The sequence below is a fragment of the Aquarana catesbeiana genome, linkage group LG04, assembly GCF_042186555.1.
Source record: "Aquarana catesbeiana isolate 2022-GZ linkage group LG04, ASM4218655v1, whole genome shotgun sequence".
Classification (NCBI taxonomy): domain Eukaryota; kingdom Metazoa; phylum Chordata; class Amphibia; order Anura; family Ranidae; genus Aquarana; species Aquarana catesbeiana.
Window position 1 is genome coordinate 336,908,248 of NC_133327.1, and position 24,240 is coordinate 336,932,487.

General features: G+C 42.8%; 1 protein-coding gene across 1 annotated transcript in view; it reads right to left on the reverse strand.

The window, feature by feature from the left end:
* The window catches only part of MDN1 (midasin AAA ATPase 1), a 455,945-nt gene that overhangs the window by 371,008 nt on the left and 60,697 nt on the right, over positions 1 to 24,240 (reverse strand). The window contains 1 exon segment of the mRNA XM_073628928.1: positions 506 to 699. Within this exon segment, the coding sequence (XP_073485029.1) occupies positions 506 to 699 (194 nt within the window).

Below are 24,240 nucleotides of genomic sequence, written 5' to 3' on the forward strand. Positions count from 1 at the left end.
TTTTGTAGACGCTATAACTTTTGCGCAAACCAATATATATACACTTATTGGGATTACCAAATATATGTAGCAGAATACATATTGGCCTAAATTGGACATTTTGTGTTAATTTTTTTGGCTATGTATTATAACAGAAAGTAAAAAAAAAAAATCTCAAAATTGGGCTTTTTTGTTTATAGCGCAAAAACTAAAAACTGCAGAAGTGATCAAATACCACCAAAAGAAAGCTCCATTCATAAGGGAAAAAACAACATTTTATTTGGGTACAGCATCACATGACTGCACAATTGTCAGTTAAAGCGACGCAGTGCCACATAGCAAAAAATGACCTGGTCAGGAAGTGGATAAAACCGTCCGGGGCTGAAGTTGTTAAAGTTCGAATACCACATGTAGCAATAAGGAAGGGGGGGGGGGGGGTAGTTTGCCCCACACACCCCTAGGGTATTCTTGAGCACTGTGCTTTGAACATGGATTTTATTTATGTTACAGATTATAAAACACTTACCTTAGTGACAATCCTCGACCCTCAAGATTTAGCTTCTTGTCTTCTACCTTTGGACCTTCAGGAAAAGAGGTGTCACCAGAATTAGGAGTGTGAAGGATGGACAATGTTTGATGTTTATCTCCTGTAAGTTGAATGTATATGTCTAGCAACCGGTCAACAACAAGATCCAAGTTGGGAAAAAGCTTTTGAAGCACCTATAAAAAAATAAAAACCACGGGAATAATGATATATTTATTTATCACAGTGTTAACTTTTCCTGTACTATTTTCAACAATTTTGGATTTTATGTATGATCTATAAACAAAAAAAAAATAATGCAAAAAAGGAATTTCGACTTGCCTGTAAATTTCGTGTCTTGGGGCACAGTACAGGACACACACTAGATATTTATAGACCCAGGGGTTTTAGGCTGCTACCTTGGCGATTGGACAATAGCAAAACTTTTGATGACATTCCCCTAGGCATCCCTCTAACACTCTACCACTCCAAGAGTAACACTATAAAATGTACTGAGGAGTCAAAACTACTTTTCCTGGCCCACCTCACGTCAGCACACCACAGGTTAACATCTCCTTCGGTACCCCACATGGCCACCTGTACCTAGCTGAATAAAAGATAGCCCTTCCCCCAACTAAGATGTTCTTTTTTGGTCTGCTCCAGGCCACCTGTTGATTGCAGTTGATAAGTAGTTTGCTGCATCCCCCCCTGCCGAACCTGCCCCTCCATGTTCAGCATCTCATGGAGTTGGAAGACCCTGAATGCTGAAGGTAAATCCTTTTTAAAAACTGGGTGCCTTTTTGTGTCAAGAACGCAGATAAAATGATGCTTTAACAGCATTGATATTGTACAGGTGTGGTATTATAAAAGAGCTCTGCAATGTCATCATTACCTCTCCTTTTGGGTTTTTCTCCTGTCTTTATATGCAGCGCACCACACTGCTCTCCTGGCTTCATGGTCAGTCTTAGAGCGGCTGTGTATGGTGTCACAGGGTGCAGGGAGATAGGCAGCACAGGATGGTTACCGCCAGACGAGGTCTGCAGTTGTGAGGGCTTCTCTCCCTCTCTGCAGTCCTGCCAGGTAAAGGAATTTTCTCAGATTTTGACTGAGTCTCCTATCTGTCTCTGGATGTGCTGTCCTGGCTCCCTTGCTATGCTGTGTACTCCTGTGGGTTTGACAGCCTGTTTTTTGTATCAGACGCTAAGAACCCATACACACTATGCAACTTTTATCTGATTTCCTGTGGATTTAGCAGAGCCATGTGGTACAGGGACCTGCCTGATTGCATACAGGTTGAGACTCTTAGGCCTCATGTACACTGCTGCTGGTAAACAGAAGTTTAGCAGAAACTGGGCATTTTCTTCAACTGCTCCTGAACCCTCCTCTATGTTATCTTATCAGTACATGTACACTGGTTAGTTTATAGTCATTTCTAGGCAGTTGTGTTTAGAGGCTTTTTTTGGAACCCAAAAAAAAAGGATTCAGAAGCTGTGTTTAGAGGCATTTCAAACTCGGCAACTCACGTTTAGCAGAGTTTCGTTTACAGGTGTTTTTCATTTTTGGCTATTTTGACAAAAACATTTTTTTTTTCCCAACGCTTCTAGACGCAAACGCCAGCTGTCAGGTTAAATTTTTCAGGATTTTTAGGAGAGGTTGAACAACGTCCCAAGTACATGAAGCCTTAGGCTTGGTCTCTTATGTGGTTTTGGTGACAGAGGGAAGAAGTCTGGAGAGGATTGTATAGTGTGTATCCGGCTTAACTGTGTCTGATGTCTGCCTTTGGAAATGCTGCCTGAAGCTTACCTGATGCTTCTAAAGTGAGTAGATGAAGGCAGATGGATCTTAGAGACAGGGTAAGATTTTTTTTTTTTTTTTTTTTTTTTTTTTTTTTTTTGGTGAGAGGTAAAATGCTTTTTTGTGCAAATATGAGCTTGCCACACCTGTGAGAGGCACAGAAGGCTAGCAAAGGTAGGAGGGGGCGACATGGGACATGGTTCTTAAAAGAGTGCCCAAGGAGATTATGCGGATTAAGGTGTTTCACATTATTTTAGGAGCGGAAACCCTGAATGCAAATGCTTCAAAAAAACATAAGACCTGCCAACAATCATCTTATCCTGACCAGGACGACGACACCCAACAGGTTGTCACATTTATTAAAGTAGATGAAAATCTGCCATACATCCAGTGAAAGTGAACAGCCTCAGATGATACACAGGGATGAAACAAATCTTCATATAAAGTTTCTACACTTTTACATGAGACGCTATTCTTGGCGAGAAAAGCAATAGCCCGTAATTGGATGCAGGCCTTGCCCCCTGCAATCCAGTGCTGGAAAAAAGATTAACGACACTCTCCCATATAAGATGATGATTTATGTACATAGAGGATGTCCGCTCAAGTATGAGCAGGTCTGGAACAGATGGTTGGAGGATGCTGAAACATGTACTTGAAATGCTGATTGATATGTTAATCCCTCACCCCCCAAACCCCCCTCCTCCTCTCCCCCTTTTTTTTTCCCTTTTTTTATTGTGTACTGCAGGGATATGCATTTAGCGGACCTCCAGCTGTTGCAGAACTACAAGTCCCATGAGGCATAGCAAGACTGACAGCCACAAGCATGGCACCCAGAGGCAGAGCATGATGGGACTTGTAGTTTTGCAACAGCTGGAGGTCCGCTAATTGCATATCCCTGGTGTACTGGCTTCATTTCCGGTGGGTATTTCACCTTATACCACGCAGACAACTCAATGTGCTTATGTATGTACTACTGTTCTGGCCATGTTGGTTTATATCATTTTATGTACCATGCATATATTTTTTTCAATAAAGTTGGTTTTCCAATTAAAAAAAAAAAAAAAAAAAAGTTTCTACATGCATATCTGCTGTCTTCACATTTATATACTGTTTGGAAAGTGCAGACTGTGTTAAGAAATGTTCTCTTCCTAGTTAACACAGAGTATGATGTCTGGGCATACAGCCAAGATAGCTAAAATTGCTGATTAGAGGAAAGGCACACACCCCCCTCTCATCATAGGCAGAGACTCTCAGGTGTTTTGTAACAGGGCCAGCTCCCTGCTAATCTGTTTATAGCAACCTCCCCTGACAGAAATGTAAGGCTGCCTTTTCTGACTTGTCTGAAATTTGTCAGGAGTTAATCGGGCTAAACACAGGAACCTGCCATGAGAGAGCTAGGGGACTTTTTGCTATTTGAAGAGAGATAACAAAACACTGCAAATATATGTGCCCAGCTCAAGTTTCATGAATTGGGTTCACATCCACTTTAAGCATGTGGTCAATACACTCTAATAGAGTTGTTTCCACTTACCCTGTGAATGAACAGGATCCAGAAATTTAGCACATGCGTTTATGTCAGCATGATAGAAAATGCCTCACCCAGCTCAAGGTGCATTTTGGGCCTGCATGCAGTGGCAGAGAGATGAAATTGCAGATTGATACAGATTTAATGGATCACATTGGAGGTGTCTTAAAATTTACTTTAACATGACAAAGTCCAGAGCTAGCTGCCAAGATGGCTGGAAGGTGTTTTTGAAGGTGCATCCAACCAGTCTCTTCCAGTTGGGGCCAGGGGGCCTGAGTAAAGTTGATGATTGTAGCCTTCTTCTGGAGGGTTTGAACGACAATAGAGACCAGTGGGAGTACAATGGAGAATGCCAGAGCTGACCACTGAATCCATTTAATTTATGTCCAACAGATCTCAGAAGAGAAAATGTTGGCAAGATTTTTATACTGCTACAAGGCCATCATGCCAGTGATGCCGAAAACATGGAATTACCTGGGGGCTGTTCTCTCCAGTTTTTTCTAGGACCTAAGGCAGGAGCCTTCTGGCCTGTTTTAGTTTGAAGAAATCAAATGTGTTCATATACGCCAATCGGTTCAAGATTGGGTCCATGCAAAGTCACAGGGACAGTTCAGCAGGAGGACCAGTTGGTATCAATCGACCTGCTGACTCATACTTCCATGTACCGATCAATGCCGAGCACCAGTGGCATGTGAGATTTGCAGTGGCCAGATGCTACTTCCAGTTCAGGTGTCTGCCTTTTACAGAACTGGCACAGCCCCAGGAATCTTTTTGAAGATCTTGTTGGCAGTGGTGGTACCTTGGGCCAGGTGGCACTTGAGGGCATTTCAATTTGCCTTCTTTAGCCTATGAGCAGGGCTGTCTATGGATCAGAAAAGCTTTGTGCCTACACAAATTCAACATGAACTGGAATTTTGGGCATCGCCACTGTGCTTCTTTTGGAGGCATGCCTCTCAGCCCAGTAGATAGGATGATTCCGAAGCCAGATGCCAATCTCTGGGGCTGGGGAGAACACAATCTGAAGAAAACAGGTGCAGGGCCATTGGAGAACGGTGAAGCACAGACTCCCCAGGAATCTTGAATGGAAAGAAAGCCTTTTCTAGCATTGCAAGCCTTTCAGGATCTTTGAGGGGGCATGAGTTGACAAGACGGTAGTAGCCTACATTACCTGACAAGGAGACACCAAGTCTTTTCTTGTTACATCTTGTAAATAAACTTTTCGTGGGGCAGAGAACCATTTAGTCAGTTAAAGTTGGTCTTCTTGCCAGGGAAGCAAAATCATTTATTGGTTCGGTTATGTCAATATTGGCCCTATGGTGCGTTCCAGCATTAGTTCTCAGGGAGACTTCACTGAACATGCAGCTTCTGATATTTGCAACAGTATACCAATGCAAAGACTCCTTCATACAAGGTTCAGGGTGCCATGAAATTTTCTGTTTGATTTTTGTCTCTGATCAAATGAAATCTTTATGGCAAGGTCAGTAACAGCACCCCAATCCAATTAGACTACTTTAATAGCCTGGATATGAAATAGGCTACATTGGAGGTGCAGGGATTCTTATCGGAGGTTGTTCAGATCTTGGTGACCAGAAGATCATCCATGAACGCTACATAGTAGAGGATATGAAAGAAGTTTGTTTTGTTTGCTCAGCTCTAGCCAGTATCCTTAACATTTTACAGTCAGCGCTAGAGGTTGGTCTGGCATTAAAAACGCCATTTAAGGGATCTCTACTTTATCTTTTCACAGGCTGCAGATTGGTGCAAAAGCCAGTGACCAGATGCTTCTTCCAGATAATCTATATATGACCTTGAGGGAAATCCTTGTTCCCTCTGTGGGACTTGCGCTTGGATCTGAGAGCACCCTTTGCTTCACTACCACCTGGTAAAACTAGTTCTCTTGACAACTACTTCAGACAGAAGGATGTTGAAGATTGCAACACTTTCTTGCAAGGGCCCCTTTTCTTTTTTTCCAGAGATCGGGATACCACGTTCATCTCCAAAGGTCATTTTTAAAGTGGTATACAGTTTCCAGAAAAGACTGGAAAGTAGTCACTCTGAGTTTTCACACGAGAGTCACTAAGTGCACAGCAGGGAGACTTCAGTTTCTTACATATGGTCCAGTTACTAATAGTGTACTTGGTCAAAAGAGGAAAGTGTACAACCTTTTCATTTAGCCATCAGGCCCTTAGTCATCCAATCTTGGGTTACCAGGGTGATTAGACCCCTGGCATGCAGGAAGTACACTTTTCTGCTCTGAAACAATTGCAAGTCTATTGACTAGAGGGGTGGCAGCCCTTGAGGCAGTTATGTCAGGATTGCTTGGAAGATATAGGTAAGGGCTAGCTTGAAGGTCTGGTGCTGCCTTCATTCAACCTTACAAACTAGATATATGACCAGCATGTTTGGGACCAGAGAGATTAATTCCTTATGGCTTTAGCAGCTTTTTTTTAAATGTCAGTGTCTCTCAATTTGTTTGCTCCCACCCTATATTAGCTTTGGTATATCCCGTGGCGTGCTGACGTGAGGTGCGCCAGGAAAAACGGAAAATTATTAATACATACCGCTATTTTCCTTTCCTGGCCCATCCTCATGTTAGCACAGGATTCCCTCCCTAAGTGGTCTGTCACAGGCTAAGTTATCAAACATCTTAGTTGGGGGAAGGGCTGCCTTTTATTCAGCTGGGAACAGGTGGTCATGTGGGGTTTCGAAGAAAATGTTAACCCGTGGTGTGCCGACGTGAGGATGGGCCAGGAAAGGAAAATTACGGTAAGTATTTGATAATAATTTTCAGTTTTGGCTTACTTGTACAGTAGGACAGGAAAAATGCTCGATATATTGGGGATTAGAGCTGCACGATTCTGGCTAAAATGAGAATCTTGATTTTCTTTTGCCTAGAATAAAGATCACAATTCTCGCGGCATCTTTCACATTATACAACTTGACTGTTTAGTTTTTTTTAATTCACTGAAGTGTATATTTTCCCAAAAAATTGCATTTGAAAGACCACTGTGCAAATATAGTGTGACATAAAATATTGCAACAGCCGCCATCTTATTCTCCAGGGTCTCTGCTAAAATACATACACACATATGTATATATATGTATATGTATATATATGTATATATATATATATATATATATATATATATATATATATATATATATATATATATATATATATATATATATATATATATATATATATATATAAATTTTCTAGCAAAAAAATACTGATTGATCTTTTAAGCAGCAAGTGTCGGAAAAATGGTTTAGTCTTTAAATGAGGTCAGTTTAACCACTTAAAAGGCCAAAGTTCATCCCTTTGATCTAAGAAGGAAACATTACTTTTTTATAGTTTTATAGTTATCTGGCTATGTTGAGATAAAAAAAAAAAATCCAGGCAGCCTGCCAAGTTTGTCAGCTGTCAGAAGGAGCAGAGAACTTCCTGCACTTGTTACATAGAATCGTGGAAAGGCGGTTTTAGGATCGGGGAGGGGCCTAGAATTGCAGCTAAGATTCTTAACGATTAATTGTGCAGCTCTATAGGGGATATAAGTATCACCCTGGTATTAGGCAGGGTTGCTAACAAATTCAGATATGCTAGGTGATAATTAAACTGGCTAATTAGCACTTGCATCCACTGACTTTCTGCCCTAAGCCTGAATATGGTGCATTTCTCTGTCAACAGGTGGCACTGCTGCCTTTGGCATTAGAATGACAAGACCACCGTGAGTTCAGGTTAATAGACATAATTTCTTAGCCAATCATATTTGTGGCCAAGCATGCTGGAAGAGTCTATTTAAGGGGAATGAGTCAGGTGATCAGTGTTCTTTTAGCCCCAGGCTGAGGCCTGTGTGTGAAGCAGCAGCTGGTTAGGCCCGAAGCCTGGGGCCTAGCCACGTGTGTAGAGGCTCAGCCCGAGGGGAGCCTGATCGTTGCAGCCAGACTGTGTACCAAGTGTAGCCAGAGGTGAAGAAGCAGTTGCCACATGGGACGACCACTCCTGTTACCTGCGCCAAGTGAGAACCAGAGGTCAGAGATAAAAGGGACACAGTCGCCAGTAAGGGACAAATACTTTTGTTATCAGAGGCCAAGGTTTGTGAAGCCTGACATACCAGAGCAGCCTTTTTCACTACCTGGGGACGGCAAACAAGTTGGGAAAGCTTCAGCGTTCAAGTCAGGGACCCAGCAGGTGAGCGTGGGTGACACTTGAAGAGAGTTCAGCAGGTTAGCTGAGAGCCACGCCAGGGACCTAGCAGGTAGCGTGGGTGACGATTGGAGTTTACTAATTAGCTGTGGAAGAGCTCAGGGAAACCAGTGGACAGCTGGGATCTGAAGGTCTAGTAAGAAGACTGAGAGCTCAGTGAGAAAAGCTACAGTGGGAGGCTGTGAAATGGGGGCCTGGTCCAACACAACGGGGATACCAAGTCTGGTATGTGTACAGATCTGTGTTGAAGACAACCTACAAGTTCAGTTGCCATAGGAGACCACAGTTCTACAAATAACAGTGCTGCAACCAGCTTAAAGGCCCTCAACTTGTATAGCTGTCTGCCTATTCTGTCCCAGAGTCTGCCAATTGCTATTGCATCTGTCTAAGGGTGTTCAGGCCCTAACCCTCTCTCCCCCAGTTCTTGTTGAGAGACAAATCTTTTGTTCACATTCAAAAAGTGACCGGCACCCAATCTTTCCATCTTACATTACACCCACTATGCCTAGTAACCCACTCTACAAAAGGATATCAGCTCTCCCTGACTCTGGAGGTCACTATTAGGCCTCTAGGGGTCGGGGCCATTGCTACACAAGCAATAAAGATAAACAAGGCAAACAGAACTTTGCCAATAGGCACAACAAGTATCAACAGACCTAACTGAAATTACTGCTGCAAGAACCTTGGGGTCAAAAGCTGCAAACCACAGACAATTGGACATCCACCTGGTGGAACTTGACAAGGCATTAACATCAAGACAATGTGGGTGTCTTATGGAGCTAAAGAACAGAGGCTTGATGTCCAATTGCCCAGGAAAGTCTTACCAACCTGAGCAAAGGACACATTTAGTGCAAGTGGTGAGGTGCTTTGTCCTTTCACATTATACCAAAAAATTGGGCAAACTTTACTGTTTTTTTTTTTTTTTTTTAATCCTTGAAATTGTGTTTGAAAGACGGCTGCGCAAATTGTGACAAAATATTGCAATGACCGCCTGTAACGGAACGTCCCACACTCCGCTTGAGTGTTTCCGTCAGTATACCACTTCCTCCCAGTCTGAATACAGATATCAGATATTCCAAATGCTCCCAAGCACAAAACAAGGCAACACTTGTTTCACTGCTAACATGAACTGATTTTATTAGAACCAGAATACAGTCTTATATACAGTAGATGAGGTTCCCCCTTCTGCTCATATTGGTCACCGAGCTTCACACAGTAGTATAAACACAATAGCAGGAGCTAATTACAATTAACAATACAAACAATCTCCCCCCTCCTCAGCCTAGTAATCAACAAACTATAGTAGGAGTAGACTGTTCGTCTCCTAGCCAGTCCTGGAGGCCAATGTAATCAGCTCACATAATTAACATGTTGAGTTCGGAATCAAACAAACCAATAATAGTCTCTACATACATCCTGGGAGATATTGTGGACAAATATTACTGTCCCGTTTTAAGTAGTCCAAGATATATTTTCTCACTCACCCTGTGCCAGGATAGCACAGGGTGACTTAGACATAAGAGGTGTATGGGGAGCTGAAACAAGGGCAACCCCTACTTTCCAATGGATTCAGAGTTCCACGGGCCCTCCCGTCACACTATTTTATTCTCTCTAGGGATAGATAGATAGAGAGATAAGATAGAGAGATAAGATAGATAGATAAGATAGATAGATAAGATAGATAGATAGATATCAGCCATTTGCTAAAATCATTTAAAGTGGAGTTTCACCCACTATTACAACTCTTCAGCATCCCTCAAACTGTGCACTGTAAACGAATTGGATATTATTATTTTTTTCTCAGCACCTACTGTATATCTGCGGTATTCATTTTTCACTTCCTCCTCCCTGGCCGTGGCCCATCGCATTATTTCCTGTTTGCAATGCCTTCTGGGAAAGGGCAGCAACTTCCTCTGACACTGCCGTTGCTAAGGAAACCTGACCTGAAACCTATTACACTGCTTGTGCCGCACTGAGCATGTGCAAGATCTGCAAGGATGAGATCCAGGAAGAAATACAGTCTGGCTTCAGATGCCCACACTTAAGATGGCCACGGCCTGCTGTAAGTTTATAAAATAACAAACTACTGCTATAAACTAAAACAGACCTTGGTTTACAGATTAACTTTACTAGAATACATTAAGCTTGTGTATTATAGGGGTATTTTTATTTAAAAAAGTATAATTTCGGCCAGAACACCACTTTACGTTCATTTTTTCCTCATTAATGTACACACAGCACCTTATCTTTCAACAAGACAATGACCCTAAGCACACAGCTAAAATAAAGGAGTGGGTTTACAACAACTCCGTGACTGTTCTTGAATGGCCCAGCCAGAGCCCTGACAAACCCAATTGGAGAGACCTAAAAATGGCTGTCCACCAACGTTTACCATCCAACTTGACAGAACTGGAGAGGATCTGCAAGGAGGAATGGCAGAGGATCCCCAAATCCAGGTGTAAAAAACTTGTTGCATCTTTCCCAAAAAGATTCATGGCTGTATTAGATCAAAAGGGTGCTTCTACTAAATACTGATCAAAGGGTCTGAATACTTATAGGACCATTTGATATTTCAGTTTTTCTTTTTTAATAAATCTGCAAAAATGTCAACAATTCTGTGTTTTTCTGTCAATATGGGGTTCTGTGTGTACATTAATGAGGAAAAAAAATGAACTTAAATGATTTTAGCAAATGGCTGCAATATAACAAAGAGTGAAAAATTCAAGGGGGTCTGAATACTTTCCGTCCCCACTATATATATATATATATATATATATATATATATATATATATATATATATATATATATATATATATATATATATGCACATTACAGATTAAACTTTTAAATAAATGTCAAAAATATTCATGGTCTATTTTGTTTTATTTTAACATGGTTCGTTTTATTTTAACACATTCTCTTAAACGCTTGCCGACCGCTTCACGCACATATACTGCGGCAGAAGGGTACGTACAGGCAAATTAACGTACCTGTACATAGCCCTTTAAGAAGCGGTGTACGGGCGCCCGCCGCGACCTCTGTGAGCGTGATGTCCGTGGGGATATCCGCGATAGTTTCACAGAGAGGAAGAACGGGGAAATGCTGATGTAAACAAGCATTTACCCGTTCTGCCTAATGACATTGATCACCGCTCCCTGTGATCAGTGTCGTGTCACACATAGCCCCCCCCACAGTTAGAATCACTCCCTAGGAGACAACCCTGCTGCGCCCCCTCCTGGTTAACCCCTTCATTGCCAGTCACATTTACACAGTAATCAATGCATTTTTAATTGCACTGATCGCTGTATATATGTGAATGGTCCCAAAATAATGCCAAAAGTGTCCGTTCTGTCCGCCATAATGTCGCAGTCACGATAAAAAAAAAAAAAATTTTAAATCGCTGATCGCCACCATTACTAGTAAAATAATAAAAATGCCACAAAACTATCCCTATTTTGTAGACGCTATAACTTTTGCGCAAACCAAACGCTTATTGCGATTTTTTTACCAAAAATATGTAGAATACATATTGGCCTAAATTGAGGAACAAAAAAAAAAAAAAAAGTTTTTTTTTTATATTTTTGGGGGATATTATAGCAAAAAGTAAAAAATTAGTTTTTTTCAAAATTGTCGCTATTTTGTTTATAGCGCAAAAAATAAATGCAGGTGTTCAAATACCACCAAAAAAAGCTCTATTTGTGGGAAAAAGGACGTCAATTTTGTTTGGGAGCCATGTCGCACGACCGCGCAAGTGTCAGTTAAAGCAGTGCTGTGCCGAATCGCAAAAAGTACTCTGGCCTTTGGCCAGCCAAATGGACCGGGGCTTAAGTGGTTAATAAAGGACAAGAAAAACCCTTCCACTACCTGGCTCTTCACAAGAGAGCGAGCCACTACCTAACACATTTGACAGAAGTGATCATTACCAGCAGCATATTTTGCAGGAGAGATCATCCAAAACAAGTTCCCTGATGAGTGCCAAGGGTGGTTTTTGCAGGCCAGAGAACAAAAATTAACGTACCAATGACGCAAAGGTGTTTTATGGGTGGTCTGCTCCGAAAAACACCTTGAACAAAAGGTCATTACAAGGAAAAGAAAAAGCCTGAGGTTTTTGGAAAAGAATGAACAAAGCAAAAACCTTAAAAGTTCCCAGGCCCAAGTTCTGCTAAATACAGGTCTGTAGGAGTAGTAGAATGTAAGGCACAGAGTAATCTCTGGGAATGAGTGCCAAGGTTCACACCAGGCAGAAAAGGATTTCCAGACATGATGGTAGATCATTCTTGAAGTGGCTTTCCTTGCTTTGAGCAATGTGGAAATGGCAGAATCAGAGACCCTTCTGTCTCTGAAGACCTGGGCTTCAACAAAAGCCAGTAACTAAATGAGAGATGGAATGGTGGGGCCTACAAGATAGCAGGTTTTTCCATGTTTGGAAGAAGCCAGCTGTAGACTCATAGAAGTCTGGATATGTATGTGAACCAGGTTACTTTGAGCCAGTTTGATACAATGAGAATCACTGGTCTCTCATCTTGTTCTATTTTGCAGAGCATTGGAGACAGAAGTCATACTGGAGGAAAGGCATAGATTAGCCTGAACTGAGTCCAGGGAAACCATCAGAGCAACCAATGCTGGTGCTAGAGGATCTTTGGTACTTGCCACAAACAAGGGTAACCCTGTTGAACCTGGGAGACAAGTATATTAACGTCTGGCGCCCCCATCTCTTACAGTGTCAAGGCTGCCTGACTCCTGGTGCCCCCTTAATGACTGATGTAGGTCAAAAGATGTGGCATTGTGACCGCACCCCGATTGGGTGTCCCTCAAGAAGTGAAGATACTGTGCTACAGAGCTATTTTTATTGCTCGGAGCTCCAAGATGTTGTTGGGGAACTTGTCGTCCGTAGATAACAGAGATGGGAATACTCCTCCCCAGCATTAAAGACTGGTATCGGTTATTATCTTCTAATGGTATGGAGGAAACAACATTCCCATTGCCAAGGCTGGGTTGTAAATCCACCAAGCTAGGGAGTTGCATGCTCTGTTGGATAGGAGAATAGGCAGGTCAAGAGGAAATAAGGTTTATTCCGTGCCAACAAGATGATTGAAATTGGACATATGGAACAGCCTCAAAGGAGGCCCAAAACTCTCATGGAGACTCACAGGGGGGCTTCTTTGAGCTCAAGACCTGAGTGTAAGATCTGAAAGAGACCTGTTTGTTTTCTAGATGAAAAACTTTAGATTGGGCTGTGTCTAGAATGAGGCCTAAGTACTCCAGATATAGGGAAGGTTTGAGAACGAAATTTTGGAAATGGATGTCATATATATCTGAATAGTCCTGTGGATGTCTGCAAATAGTTGAAAGGGAGAGGTGCCCTTCCAGAGCTGGTCATCTAGATACCCTGTGCCTTGAATGCCCCGAGTTCTAAAGGAAAGAAGGGGTGCAAGTAACTTTTTGATTTCTCTAGGAAGAGAGGATAGGCCAAATGGCAATGCAACAAACGCCCATTGGCGAAAAGCATTGGGGCACATCCCATCTGCACGGACGTTATTTCCGGTCCAAAGGATATCCGGGTTAACCACTTGAGTGCACACCGGCTTCCAGTACAGCCTAGAGGTGTGGTGGCGGCCTCCACTATATGATTAGGCTATTAACATGTGCCAATACCTATAGGCACCAACAAATAGGAGCGTATTCATGTTTACTTCGGGTCTGTGGAGGAAATGGAGGAGAGAATACATATCTAATTAACCACTTCCATACCACACGAATTGCAGCATTACTTTCCATGTAAAAATAATCTTTTTTGCTAGAAAATGACTCAGAACCCCAAACTTTTTTTTAGCAGAGACCCTAGGGAATAAAATGGCGGTCATAGCAACTTTTTATGTCAAACAGTATTTGCGCAGCAATTTAAAAAAAAAAAACAAAAACAAAAAAAAAAAACAAAGAAAAGTAAAAAGAAAACAAAAACACAAACACACACACACACACACACACACACACACACACGTAATGTCAGCCCAATTTTTTTTTGTATAATGTGACAGATGATGTTACGCAGAGTAAATAGATACCCAACATGTAGCTCTTTAAAATTGCACACACTCGTGGAATGGCGCCAAACTTCAGTGCTTAAAAATCCCCATAGGCGACGCTTTAAAACTTTACAGGTTAACCGTTTAGGAGTTACAGATGAGGTCTTGGGTTAGAATTAGTGCTCTCGCTCTAACGTTCGTGGTGATACCTCACGCATACGCGTTCGCTTCTGAATGCGAGCAGGGACGCTTTAAAAAAAAATTTTATTGTATATTTTACTTTAGTTTATTTTTACACTTTCCCTTTAAAGAAAAACATTTTTAATCACTTTTATTCCTATTACAAGAAATGTAAACATCCCTTGTAATAGGAATAGGGCATGACAGGTCCTCTTTATGGAGAGATGTGGGGTCTATAAGACCCCACATCTCACCTCCAGGCTGGAAAGCGCGTGATTAAAAAAAAAAAAAAAAGAAAAAGAAAAACACCTTGCAAAGTAAAGAGATATATCTTCCCTGATCATCAATTAGGTAATGCAGTAGTGTGAAGGTTGTCACATTAGATATCAAGATGCTAAGCCCCCCTGAAATAGGCTGTGTGAGTGGAGTGGCACCGAGTAAGATTTTACACCGAGATAGCCAAACTTAGTGGTCATACAAGGTGGGAGGCAATATCTTAATCAAATTTTTAATGATTCAGGCCTAAAATCTTATGTCAAACAGAGGAGTTTCCGTTATTGGGGAATTTCCACTATAACTATACGCGGTTAGATGTCAGAGCAACTATTTGTGTCTGTCTGGTGGAGTCCTCCTTTCTGGAATCTGTATACAAGGAAATGGAAAAATAGGATTTTTATAACAGCTTACCTTTAAAATCCTTTTCTTGGAGTACATCACGGGACACAGAGCACCATAGTAATTACTATGTGGGTTATAGGCCACCTTCAGGTGATGAACACTGGCACACCCTAAACGGGAAGTTGCCTCCCTATATAACCCCTCCCATACTGGAAACACCTCAGTTTTTGTAGCAAAGCAATATACATATAACCCAGAAAAAGAGGGGAGGGACCTCTGTGTCCCATGATGTACTCCAAGAAAAGGATTTTTACAGGCAAGCTGTTATAAAAATCCGGTTTTCTTTATCGTACATCAAGGCACACAGAGCACCAAAGAAATTACTATGTGGGATGTCCCAAAGCAATGCTATTTGAGGGGAGGGAAACACAACAAGCAGGGCGCCCAACAGACTTGAGGACCTATACTGCTGCCTGCAGCACACTGCGCCCAAAGGCGATATCCTCATGCCCTTTTTTACATACACTTGATAAAATCTTGTGAATGTATGGACTGCAGACCAAGTTGCGGCCTTGCAGATCTGTGCCATGGAGGCTTGGTGATGCACTGCCCCAGAAGCACTAACTGCTCTAATAGAGTGCACGTTGACGTGAAAAGGTGAACTCTTAACCTTTTAACCATTAGGACTGAATTATAACTTGCTAAATCCACTTCGGAATAGTTGATTTCGACGCTGCCTGTCCCTTCCTAGGGCCTTCTGGCAGCACAATAAGATATCAGTCTTTCGGACCTGAGCAGTCGTCTTTAAATAGACCGTGACCGCTCTCACTACATTAAGACAATGTAGTGAGTTATCTACCTTAGAACATGGTTTTGGAAAAAACGACGGTAGGACAATATCTTTGTTTAGGTGAAAACCTGAAACCACCTTAGGCAGAAAACTTGGATGAGGACCCAACACCAACCTGTCGTGAATATTAAAATATGGCTTCTTTACAAGAAAGAGCAGCCAACTCCGATACCCTTTTTGCAGAGGATATAGCAACCCAAAACACTAATTTCTTTGTCAGGAGGACAAAGGGAGTATGCTGTAATGGTTCAATGGGCTATTTTTGCACTACTGACAAAAAACTAAGTTCAAGTCCCAAGGGTGGTCCAACTGGTGGAATAAACCGCATTACCCCTTGTATAAAAACTGCGGACCAAGAATGCGAATCAAGCGGTCTTTGAAATAAGACAGATAAAGCCGAGACTTGCCCCTTAATAGTACTCTAGGCCAGCTTCATTTGTACTTTTAGGGAAAAAAAATAAAAAAATAAAACAAGAATTCTACCCATGTTAATTTTCGAGGGCGCCAACCCTTGGATTCACACCAGGAAACATAAGCCCTCCAGACTAATATATGACTCTGGAAGCCGGCTTCATTAACAAAAGTAGAAATCACTGACCCGGAGAAACTATGTCTCTTCAGAATGTGGGCTTCAATAGCCAAGCCGTCAAACTTAGTTTGTAAGGTAGGATGGAATATTGGCCCCCACGAGAGTAGGTTTGGACACAGTGGAAGGGTCCATGGGTCCCCCACCGCTATTTTTATGATATTTGCATACCAGGACCTTCTGGGCCATGCTGGGGCTACAAGAATTCCCGGCTTTCTTTCCAGCCTGATCCTGCAATGAAGCTGTGACAGCAACTGAATAGGGAAAAATCCTAAATCAGTGAAAACTGACCCCATGGGGTCACCATGCATTTGTCTCGCATGCAAGAGGATCCCTTGTCCTTGACATAAAGTTGACCAACTAATTGTTGAACCTGGACGCCAAAAGATCTACGTCCGGGATCCCCCAACTTTGGCATATAGCCAGAAAGATGTCGGGGTGAAGGAACCACTCCCCCAGGAACAACTACTGGCGACTCAAGTAGTCCCCCTGCCAATTCCCTATTCCCAAAATGAAGACTGCCGATCGGCAAGGAACACCCTTTTCCACCCAAGCTAGAATATGGTCCACCACTCTGAGCTGCGTGACCCTTAGTGCCCCCTTGGCGATTGATATAGGCCACAGCTGTGGCATTGTCGGATTGGATCCTGACAGGACAATCCCGTAATCTGAATGTCCAGGGCTTCAGAGCCAGACACGCTGCCCGAATCTCTAGTATGTTGATGGGCAAGGCTCTTTCGGTTCTGGACCACTGTCCCTGGACAGTTGTCTTTTCCAGTACTGCTCCCCAACCTGAAAGGTTGGCATTTGTCGTTACCACTATCCAGGTAACTGGTATGAAGGATTTTTCCCTCTGCAGATTCCAAGATAGAGACCACCAACTAAGGCTCTGGGACACCTTTGGGAACAGCCGTATTGGCAAATCTAGAGCTTGGACCCTTTTGTTCCAAGCAGACAGGATACTGTTTTGCAACAGTCTTGAATGGAACTGGGCATAGGGAACCGCTTCGAATGAAGCCACCATTTTTTCTAACTCATGCAAAGGAGGGATCTCATTTCGACCTGACCATCTGCACCAGCTCTCTTATGGCATTGATCTTTGCCTGAGGCAAGAACACCTTTTACTGGGCTGTGTCTATGATCAGACCCAAGTACTCCAGCCTTTTTAGCGGTTTTAAGGAAGACTTCTCTAGGTTGAGAATCCAACCCAGATTTTCCAGGTATTTTGTTGTAATGCGCATGCATTGCTCCAAAAAAGCCGACTGGTCTATTAGCAATAGCTCGTCTAGGTACGCCAAGACTGTTATGCCCTGTGCCCTTAACCTAGCTAGAGGTGGAGCCAGAACTTTTGTAAACACCCGGGGTGCTCTAGCTAGCCCGAAGGGCAAGCTACAAACTGAAAATGATGCTGTTCTACCTCGAACCGCAGAAACCTTTGGTGAGCGGGAAATATAGGGACATGCAGATATGCATCCCTGAAACCACCGACCTAATTGACTCCATGCAAAAAGAGCAGATCTTCAGGAGCTGATTTAGATTCCTTAGATCTAGAATGGGTCTGACATCCCCATTCTGTTTTGGTACCGTAAAGAGGTTTGAATAAAACCCCAAACCTTGCTCTTTTGTGGGGATTTGTATGATCACCCCCTGAGCCAGTAATCGGTCTAGTGCCCGAAACAGAGATTGCCTTTTCCCTGGCTCTTTGGGAACGTTTGACCTCAGAAAACGAGACGGTGGAAACTCCTGAAATTCCAGTTTGTACCCTAGAGTTACCGTGGAGATGACCCATCCATCCTGAATTTCCTCTTGCCAGACTTCTGAGAACTGCAGAAGTCTTCCCCCCCACCCTGGCGAGGGGGGGGCGCCCCATCATAATGGTGGTTTATAGTTCTGTTTTGCAGGTTTTCGCCCCCAGGACTTCTTTTGAGCCTGGGCCTGACCCTGAGGCTTTCCTCTAGAGTCTGATGGCAGAGGCCATCGCCATTGCCTAGAGGCGGATGCTCCTGGCGCAGGAGAAAGAGCCCGCTTAAATGAAGGGCATTTATTCCTTCTCTTGACTGGCAAAAGAGTACTTTTCCCACTTTAAATCTTTTGGATGCATTTGTCCAAATCATCCCCAAATATACAATCCCCATGAAAAAGAAAAACCAGTCAGGAGCCTTTTGTATGGTGCTTCGGCTGACCAATTTTTTAACCACAGGATCCTACGCATGTGTAATAGCACAAGCACAAGGCGGGACGCCTGGAGAAGAGAATCTTTAATGGCGTCTATGGCAAAACATAATGCTCTTGGTAGTTCGGCCAAATCCCGGGCCTGTTGTACAGGAACCTCCTTAAGGGCCTGTCTAAACTGGTCCTTTAGGGATTGACAGATGCTTATTGCAGCGACTACAGGCTGGGTAACCGCACCTGCCAAAGAAAAAGGATTTTAACATGAATTCCAACCTTTTATCTGTTGGATCCTTAAGCATTTCTGCATTGTCTACTGGACAAGTTAGACTTTTATTCACACTGGATATAGCAGCGTCAACTGCTGGTACATTCCATCTTTTGGTGAATTTCTCCTCCTTGGGATAGAGTACAGTGAATCTCTTTGGGGGAAAAAAATGCTTATACGGGTGATCCCATTCAGCATAAATAAGCTGTTCTAGTAATGCATGGACAGGAAACTCATGCAAAGGCTGTGAAGGTTTTAAGGAACCCGAAAAAGAAACGGAACTTTCAGTGGAACAAACCATTGTTTGTACAGAGCTTGTACAAGCAATTTCTTAGATTGCGAGGCTGAAAAGTAATCGGTTTGTCTTTCCTTCTGATCGCCTGAGGGTAACACCTCATCCTCTACCCACTGTTCCCTTGGTAAAGGGTCTAAAGTGGGGGAGGGGGATCTACCACGCTTCCTATCCCTTTGGATGGAGGATGCGATTAAAGCCGCTAATCTTCCTTCTAGCCCCAACAGGGGCTAGACCATTTGGTCTGATAAATGCACGCATCCCTGGGAGTCAGCGCTCATCGACATGGGCCGAGGGCGACGGAGGCCATCGCCCGTCCCTTCCGAACGGCACTCGCCTATCTCTCAGGACTGACTGACCCAGAGGAAAAGGCATCTTCAGTCACATATACAGGGGCTGAGATGTGAGAAGCAGCTGCAACATCAATTGGTTCCAATGACTCACCCAGACTTGCCACTTCTGGTATTTCAGGAGAAGAGGACAGTGTGGAGGCATGAATGGAGTTCCCAGCGCGTGGGGGTGAAGTTTTTGGTACCTTTTTAGAGGTTTTTGTGGTGTCCTTTTTTTGTAGGCATAGTCCTAAGCACAAAAGCAGAGGCACCAAGTAAATGCACTACTTGCTGAGCAATAGTTTAGCAATACAATGCTGCTAATAAAGTTCAGCTTGGTGCTGAGTAAAATGTATTTCCTCTAACTGGGAATGCCTGTATGCAGTGCCTTACCGTGCCCCCACCATGTCCTGTGTGATCAGCAGCTGTACTCTCCAGCTACTAGCTGAGGAGAGTTTGTATTTTGGGCTCGGTGTCCCCAGCGCCTGTGCCGTGTGTCCTTGTGGACGCTAAGTCCCGCACACGGCGCCGTGCTTAAGATAAGCCCCCTCCGCTCATCAACCCCCGTCCCCGTTTTAAAATTTTAAGCAGTTCACGCGCGACGTTTGGGTCTGTCAGTCGGCAGACCCAGCAAGAGGGGAGGGAGAGGAGGCCGGATCAAGGCAGCATAAAAAAATAAAAATATAGGGAAAGCCGCCGCACCCGCCGAGGAAGGGGTGGGGGGGTGGGGAGTACAAACTGCCGTTGTACCTCCCAGCCCCTTAGTTCCCTCATAGGGGGAAAGTGCAGCTAATGGCAAACTTATTCCTGGATAGGAATCCCCCCTGAACAATGCTGTATGAACGAGACCACACACATGCCGTTTTAGCTGCTTGACACAGAGCTGAACTGAGAGGCAACACACAAAAGGTATGTGCATTTACTCCCTCTAGTGAAGAACTTAAGGCATGACAACATTATACTCAAGGAAGAAAAACCATAGGTGGACTTTTTACAGTTCCTAGGCTTCTTCCCTTACCTTATCCTCACCGCAGGATTTTGCTGTTAACAGACAGATCCAACCTTCACCAATCACGGCGGGCTGCGTTTAGAAAACCTTCAAGGACGGGTCCCTTTTTAATCGGGGTTCCACTCCCTTGGACCTGTATAGCACCCTGGCAGAAAAAACTTTAGGGAATGTAAGCATGACCAAAGCACTGGGTCCCGGGGTCCAGCTCTGCAAGGAGAGGCATTACAAGTAAAACCTTGTTCTTCCTATACGAGGTACCATCCACTTTGGCCTCAGTCACACTTTGGATGGATTCGGTCTGTGGAGGCTGTTTAACTCCAGTGAGGATCCCTCCAGCGGAGCTCCTCAGAACACATCTTCACTTGTGACTAACACCTTAGACACTTGTGAAAAAACTGAGGTGCAACTTCCTTTTTAGGGTGTGCCAGTGTCCATCACTTGAAGGTGGCCTATAACCCACATAGTAATTACTATGGTGCTCTGTGTCCCGTGAAGAAAAGAAGGGCATTATCTCTAGAACCTATACACCTATGCAGGAAACTATCTTACTCACACGAGGACTTACTTTCGCACCAACTAATTTGCCTAACGCCTTCCAGTTGTTCAAAGATTTGAACAAGTTTATCCGAGACCTTACCCTCAAAAGATTTTATAATATAAAAGCAGCTAAAGATGCATCTATCATTTCAATCAACACAACCTCCCCCTCTTCAGCCTATAGCAACATCCTAGACGAAAAAATAGCCTTGGATATATTAGAAGAATTATATCACGAAGGAACTGGACCGTTTCTTAACCCTGATAATCCTGAATCAGATGCCCTTTTATATACCTAACATCTAAATTGTTCTCCTGCAGTTAAACACACCAATTTTCGTCCCCTGTCTAATTTTTATCCCACACAATCTAAAGGCCCATGCCTTGAAACATTTTACCGCATGGTATACTCTGAATTATTGATGTTGTACCAACAGCAACATAACCCCTATAAAAATCACAATTTAACATACCCAGAAAGATTAGCCCTCAATTTATTGAAAACCAATGAGAATGTTATCATTAAATCAGCAGATAAGGGCGGTAGCATTGTGTTGCAAAACCGGGTAGACTACATCAAAGAGGCCATTAGACTACTCGGAGACTCACAAACCTATACAAAATTGCAAGAAGACCCCCTACCTAGTTTCACTATTGATGCTACAATTTTAGTTAACCAAGCCACCAAAGATAATGTAATTACCAAAAACCAAGCTTCATTCTTGGTTAAAAAATATCATCAAACTCCGTATTTCTATCATTTACCAAAAGTACATAAAAGCACTACCAACCCCCCTGGCAGACCCATAGTTGCCTCTATGAACAGTATTACTAGTGGTTTTTCCCAGTATGTAGACCTTTTTCTACAACCTTTTGTTTCCAATTTACAATCCCATATCAAAGATGGAATACACCTGCTTGAATTATTAGGTCCATACCAATGGGAGCCCAACTACATCTGGCTCTCACTGGATGTCCAATCATTATACACATCCATCCCCCATAATGTCGGCATGCAGGCCATACAACACTTTGTCAGAAGACCCATCTATTCATCCAAACCAAGCTAAATTCATTCTAGATGCCACATTCTTCTGCCTGACTCACAATTATTTCATATTTGAAGACCATTACTACCTTCAAACCCATGGCACTGCCATGGGCACCAATTTTTGAACCTTCATATGCCAACTTAACTATGGGTCTTTGGGAAACGCGATACATATGGGCGAATAACCCTTTCATGGCCAAAATTATATTTTACGGTCGTTATATTGATGACACATTATTATCTGGGACGGTAATACCGATGATATTGAATCTTTTGTTTCCCATTGTAATAACATCATGGGCCTATCCTTTACATCTGTTCACGATAAAACACATCTAGCATTCTTAGACCTTGATCTATTTCATGATACTGGTCGCATCCATGCAAAAAATTATTGCAAACCCACTGCTGGGAATTCCTATCTGCACTACAATAGTTGCCATCACCCTCGTTGGTTAAAAAATATTCCAAAAAGTCAATTCTGCCGTCTCAGACATAATTGCACCATGCAGTCAGACTATCAGACACAAAGCATAAATCTCAAACAAAAATTTATTGAAAAAGGCTACCCTCCTTCACTCATCGAACAAGCCCACACCACATACGTCAATCCCGATACTCATACCCATAAAATGATTTCATCAAAGGACATTCGGTTCACGACTCAATTTCATAACAAATACAAAAATATGGAACACATAGTTCATAAACATTGGCCAATACTACTGCAGGATCCCCATCTCAAAGACAGTATACCAAATAAACCTAAATTTTCATAAAGGAAAGCACCTAACATTAAGGGAAAGATTGCCCCAAGCAAACTCAAAAAGAAAACAAATACGTCATCTTCACTCCAACTCTTTTTTATGATTGGGATGTATCAATGCCGCAAACCTCTTTGCCTTACATGCAGTTTTGTACAACATGGTCAAAAAACATTCACGATTAAAAATAAAACATACAAAATTTCAGAATTCTACACCTGTTCTACAGACCATGTAGTATACTGCCTGACCTGCCCCTGCGGCCTCCACTATGTAGGTCGAACTATACGCCCCCTACGCCAGCGTTTTGGAGAGCACCGCCGATTCATCGAGGCCGGTAAAGACCATCATAGCGTCCCACGACATTTCACCCAACATCACCCTAAATCTACCGTAGGCCTAAAAGTATGGATCATCGAATCCATACCAGCCACTCTCCCTGCGGCAGAGAGATTTAAACGTCTCTGCCAACGGGAGACTTATTGTATATACGCTCTTGACGTACTTTCGCCTGGAGGTATCAATGAAGAATTGGAAATTAGCACCTTACTCTAGATGATACCACATTTAACATTCAGACTAATATTATGGTTCATTTATCATTCATCCCTGCTTATTATCATATCCATACGTCATGGTGTTTGCCTGTTATACATGTACATATCTGCCATCTGTCACAATCAAATACTATTTGTAGAGCATCCATTACATCTTATTACCTATTCCTATAAGTTAATTCCTTATAGTAGATTTGTGACCTTATTTGCGGGTGTGTAAATGCCCGGCCGCCCCTGTAACACACTCGTATACTTATTTACAGTCTATTATTATCTATTATCGTCAGAGTATTGCTACAGGCATAATCTGCACTATTTGTATAAGTATCCACCACCTCCTATTATCCTTCTGTAGTTTTTTTTTTTTTTTATCCCCTTACAACAGATGCCTGGCCGCCCCTGTAACACAGGTGTATAGCTCCCCAGCTGCCCTTGTAACATGGCTACATATTTATTTATTATTTATTCATTGTTAATTCAACATTAGACTTACGACCTTATTTGCATGTGTACAAACGCCCGGCTGCCTTTGTAACACGTGCACATAGATGCCTGGCTGCCCCGGTAACACATGTGTATATACGCCTGGCCGCCCTTGTGACACGGCTGTAGATTTATTCATTGTCAACTCAACATTAGACTTACGACCCTATTTGCATGTGTACAAATGCCCGGCCGCCTTTATAACACATTCATATAGACACCCGGCCAACCATGTAACACACCTGTATATTAATTCAATGTCAACCTTATGTTTGTATATTTATTTATTATTGTTAATTTAACCACTGATATCTGTGCCCTGTACCCCTGTTTCAAATTCCTTCAGGACTTCATTGTATATAGCACTGACGTTAATAATCCATTTTGCGAGTGCACGGTCGTCTTGGCCGCCCTCATAATACATCTGTCACTTACCTTATCATTGTGTATTTAGTATCTGCCCACACTCCTCCCCTTGCTCCTCCCCCTCAC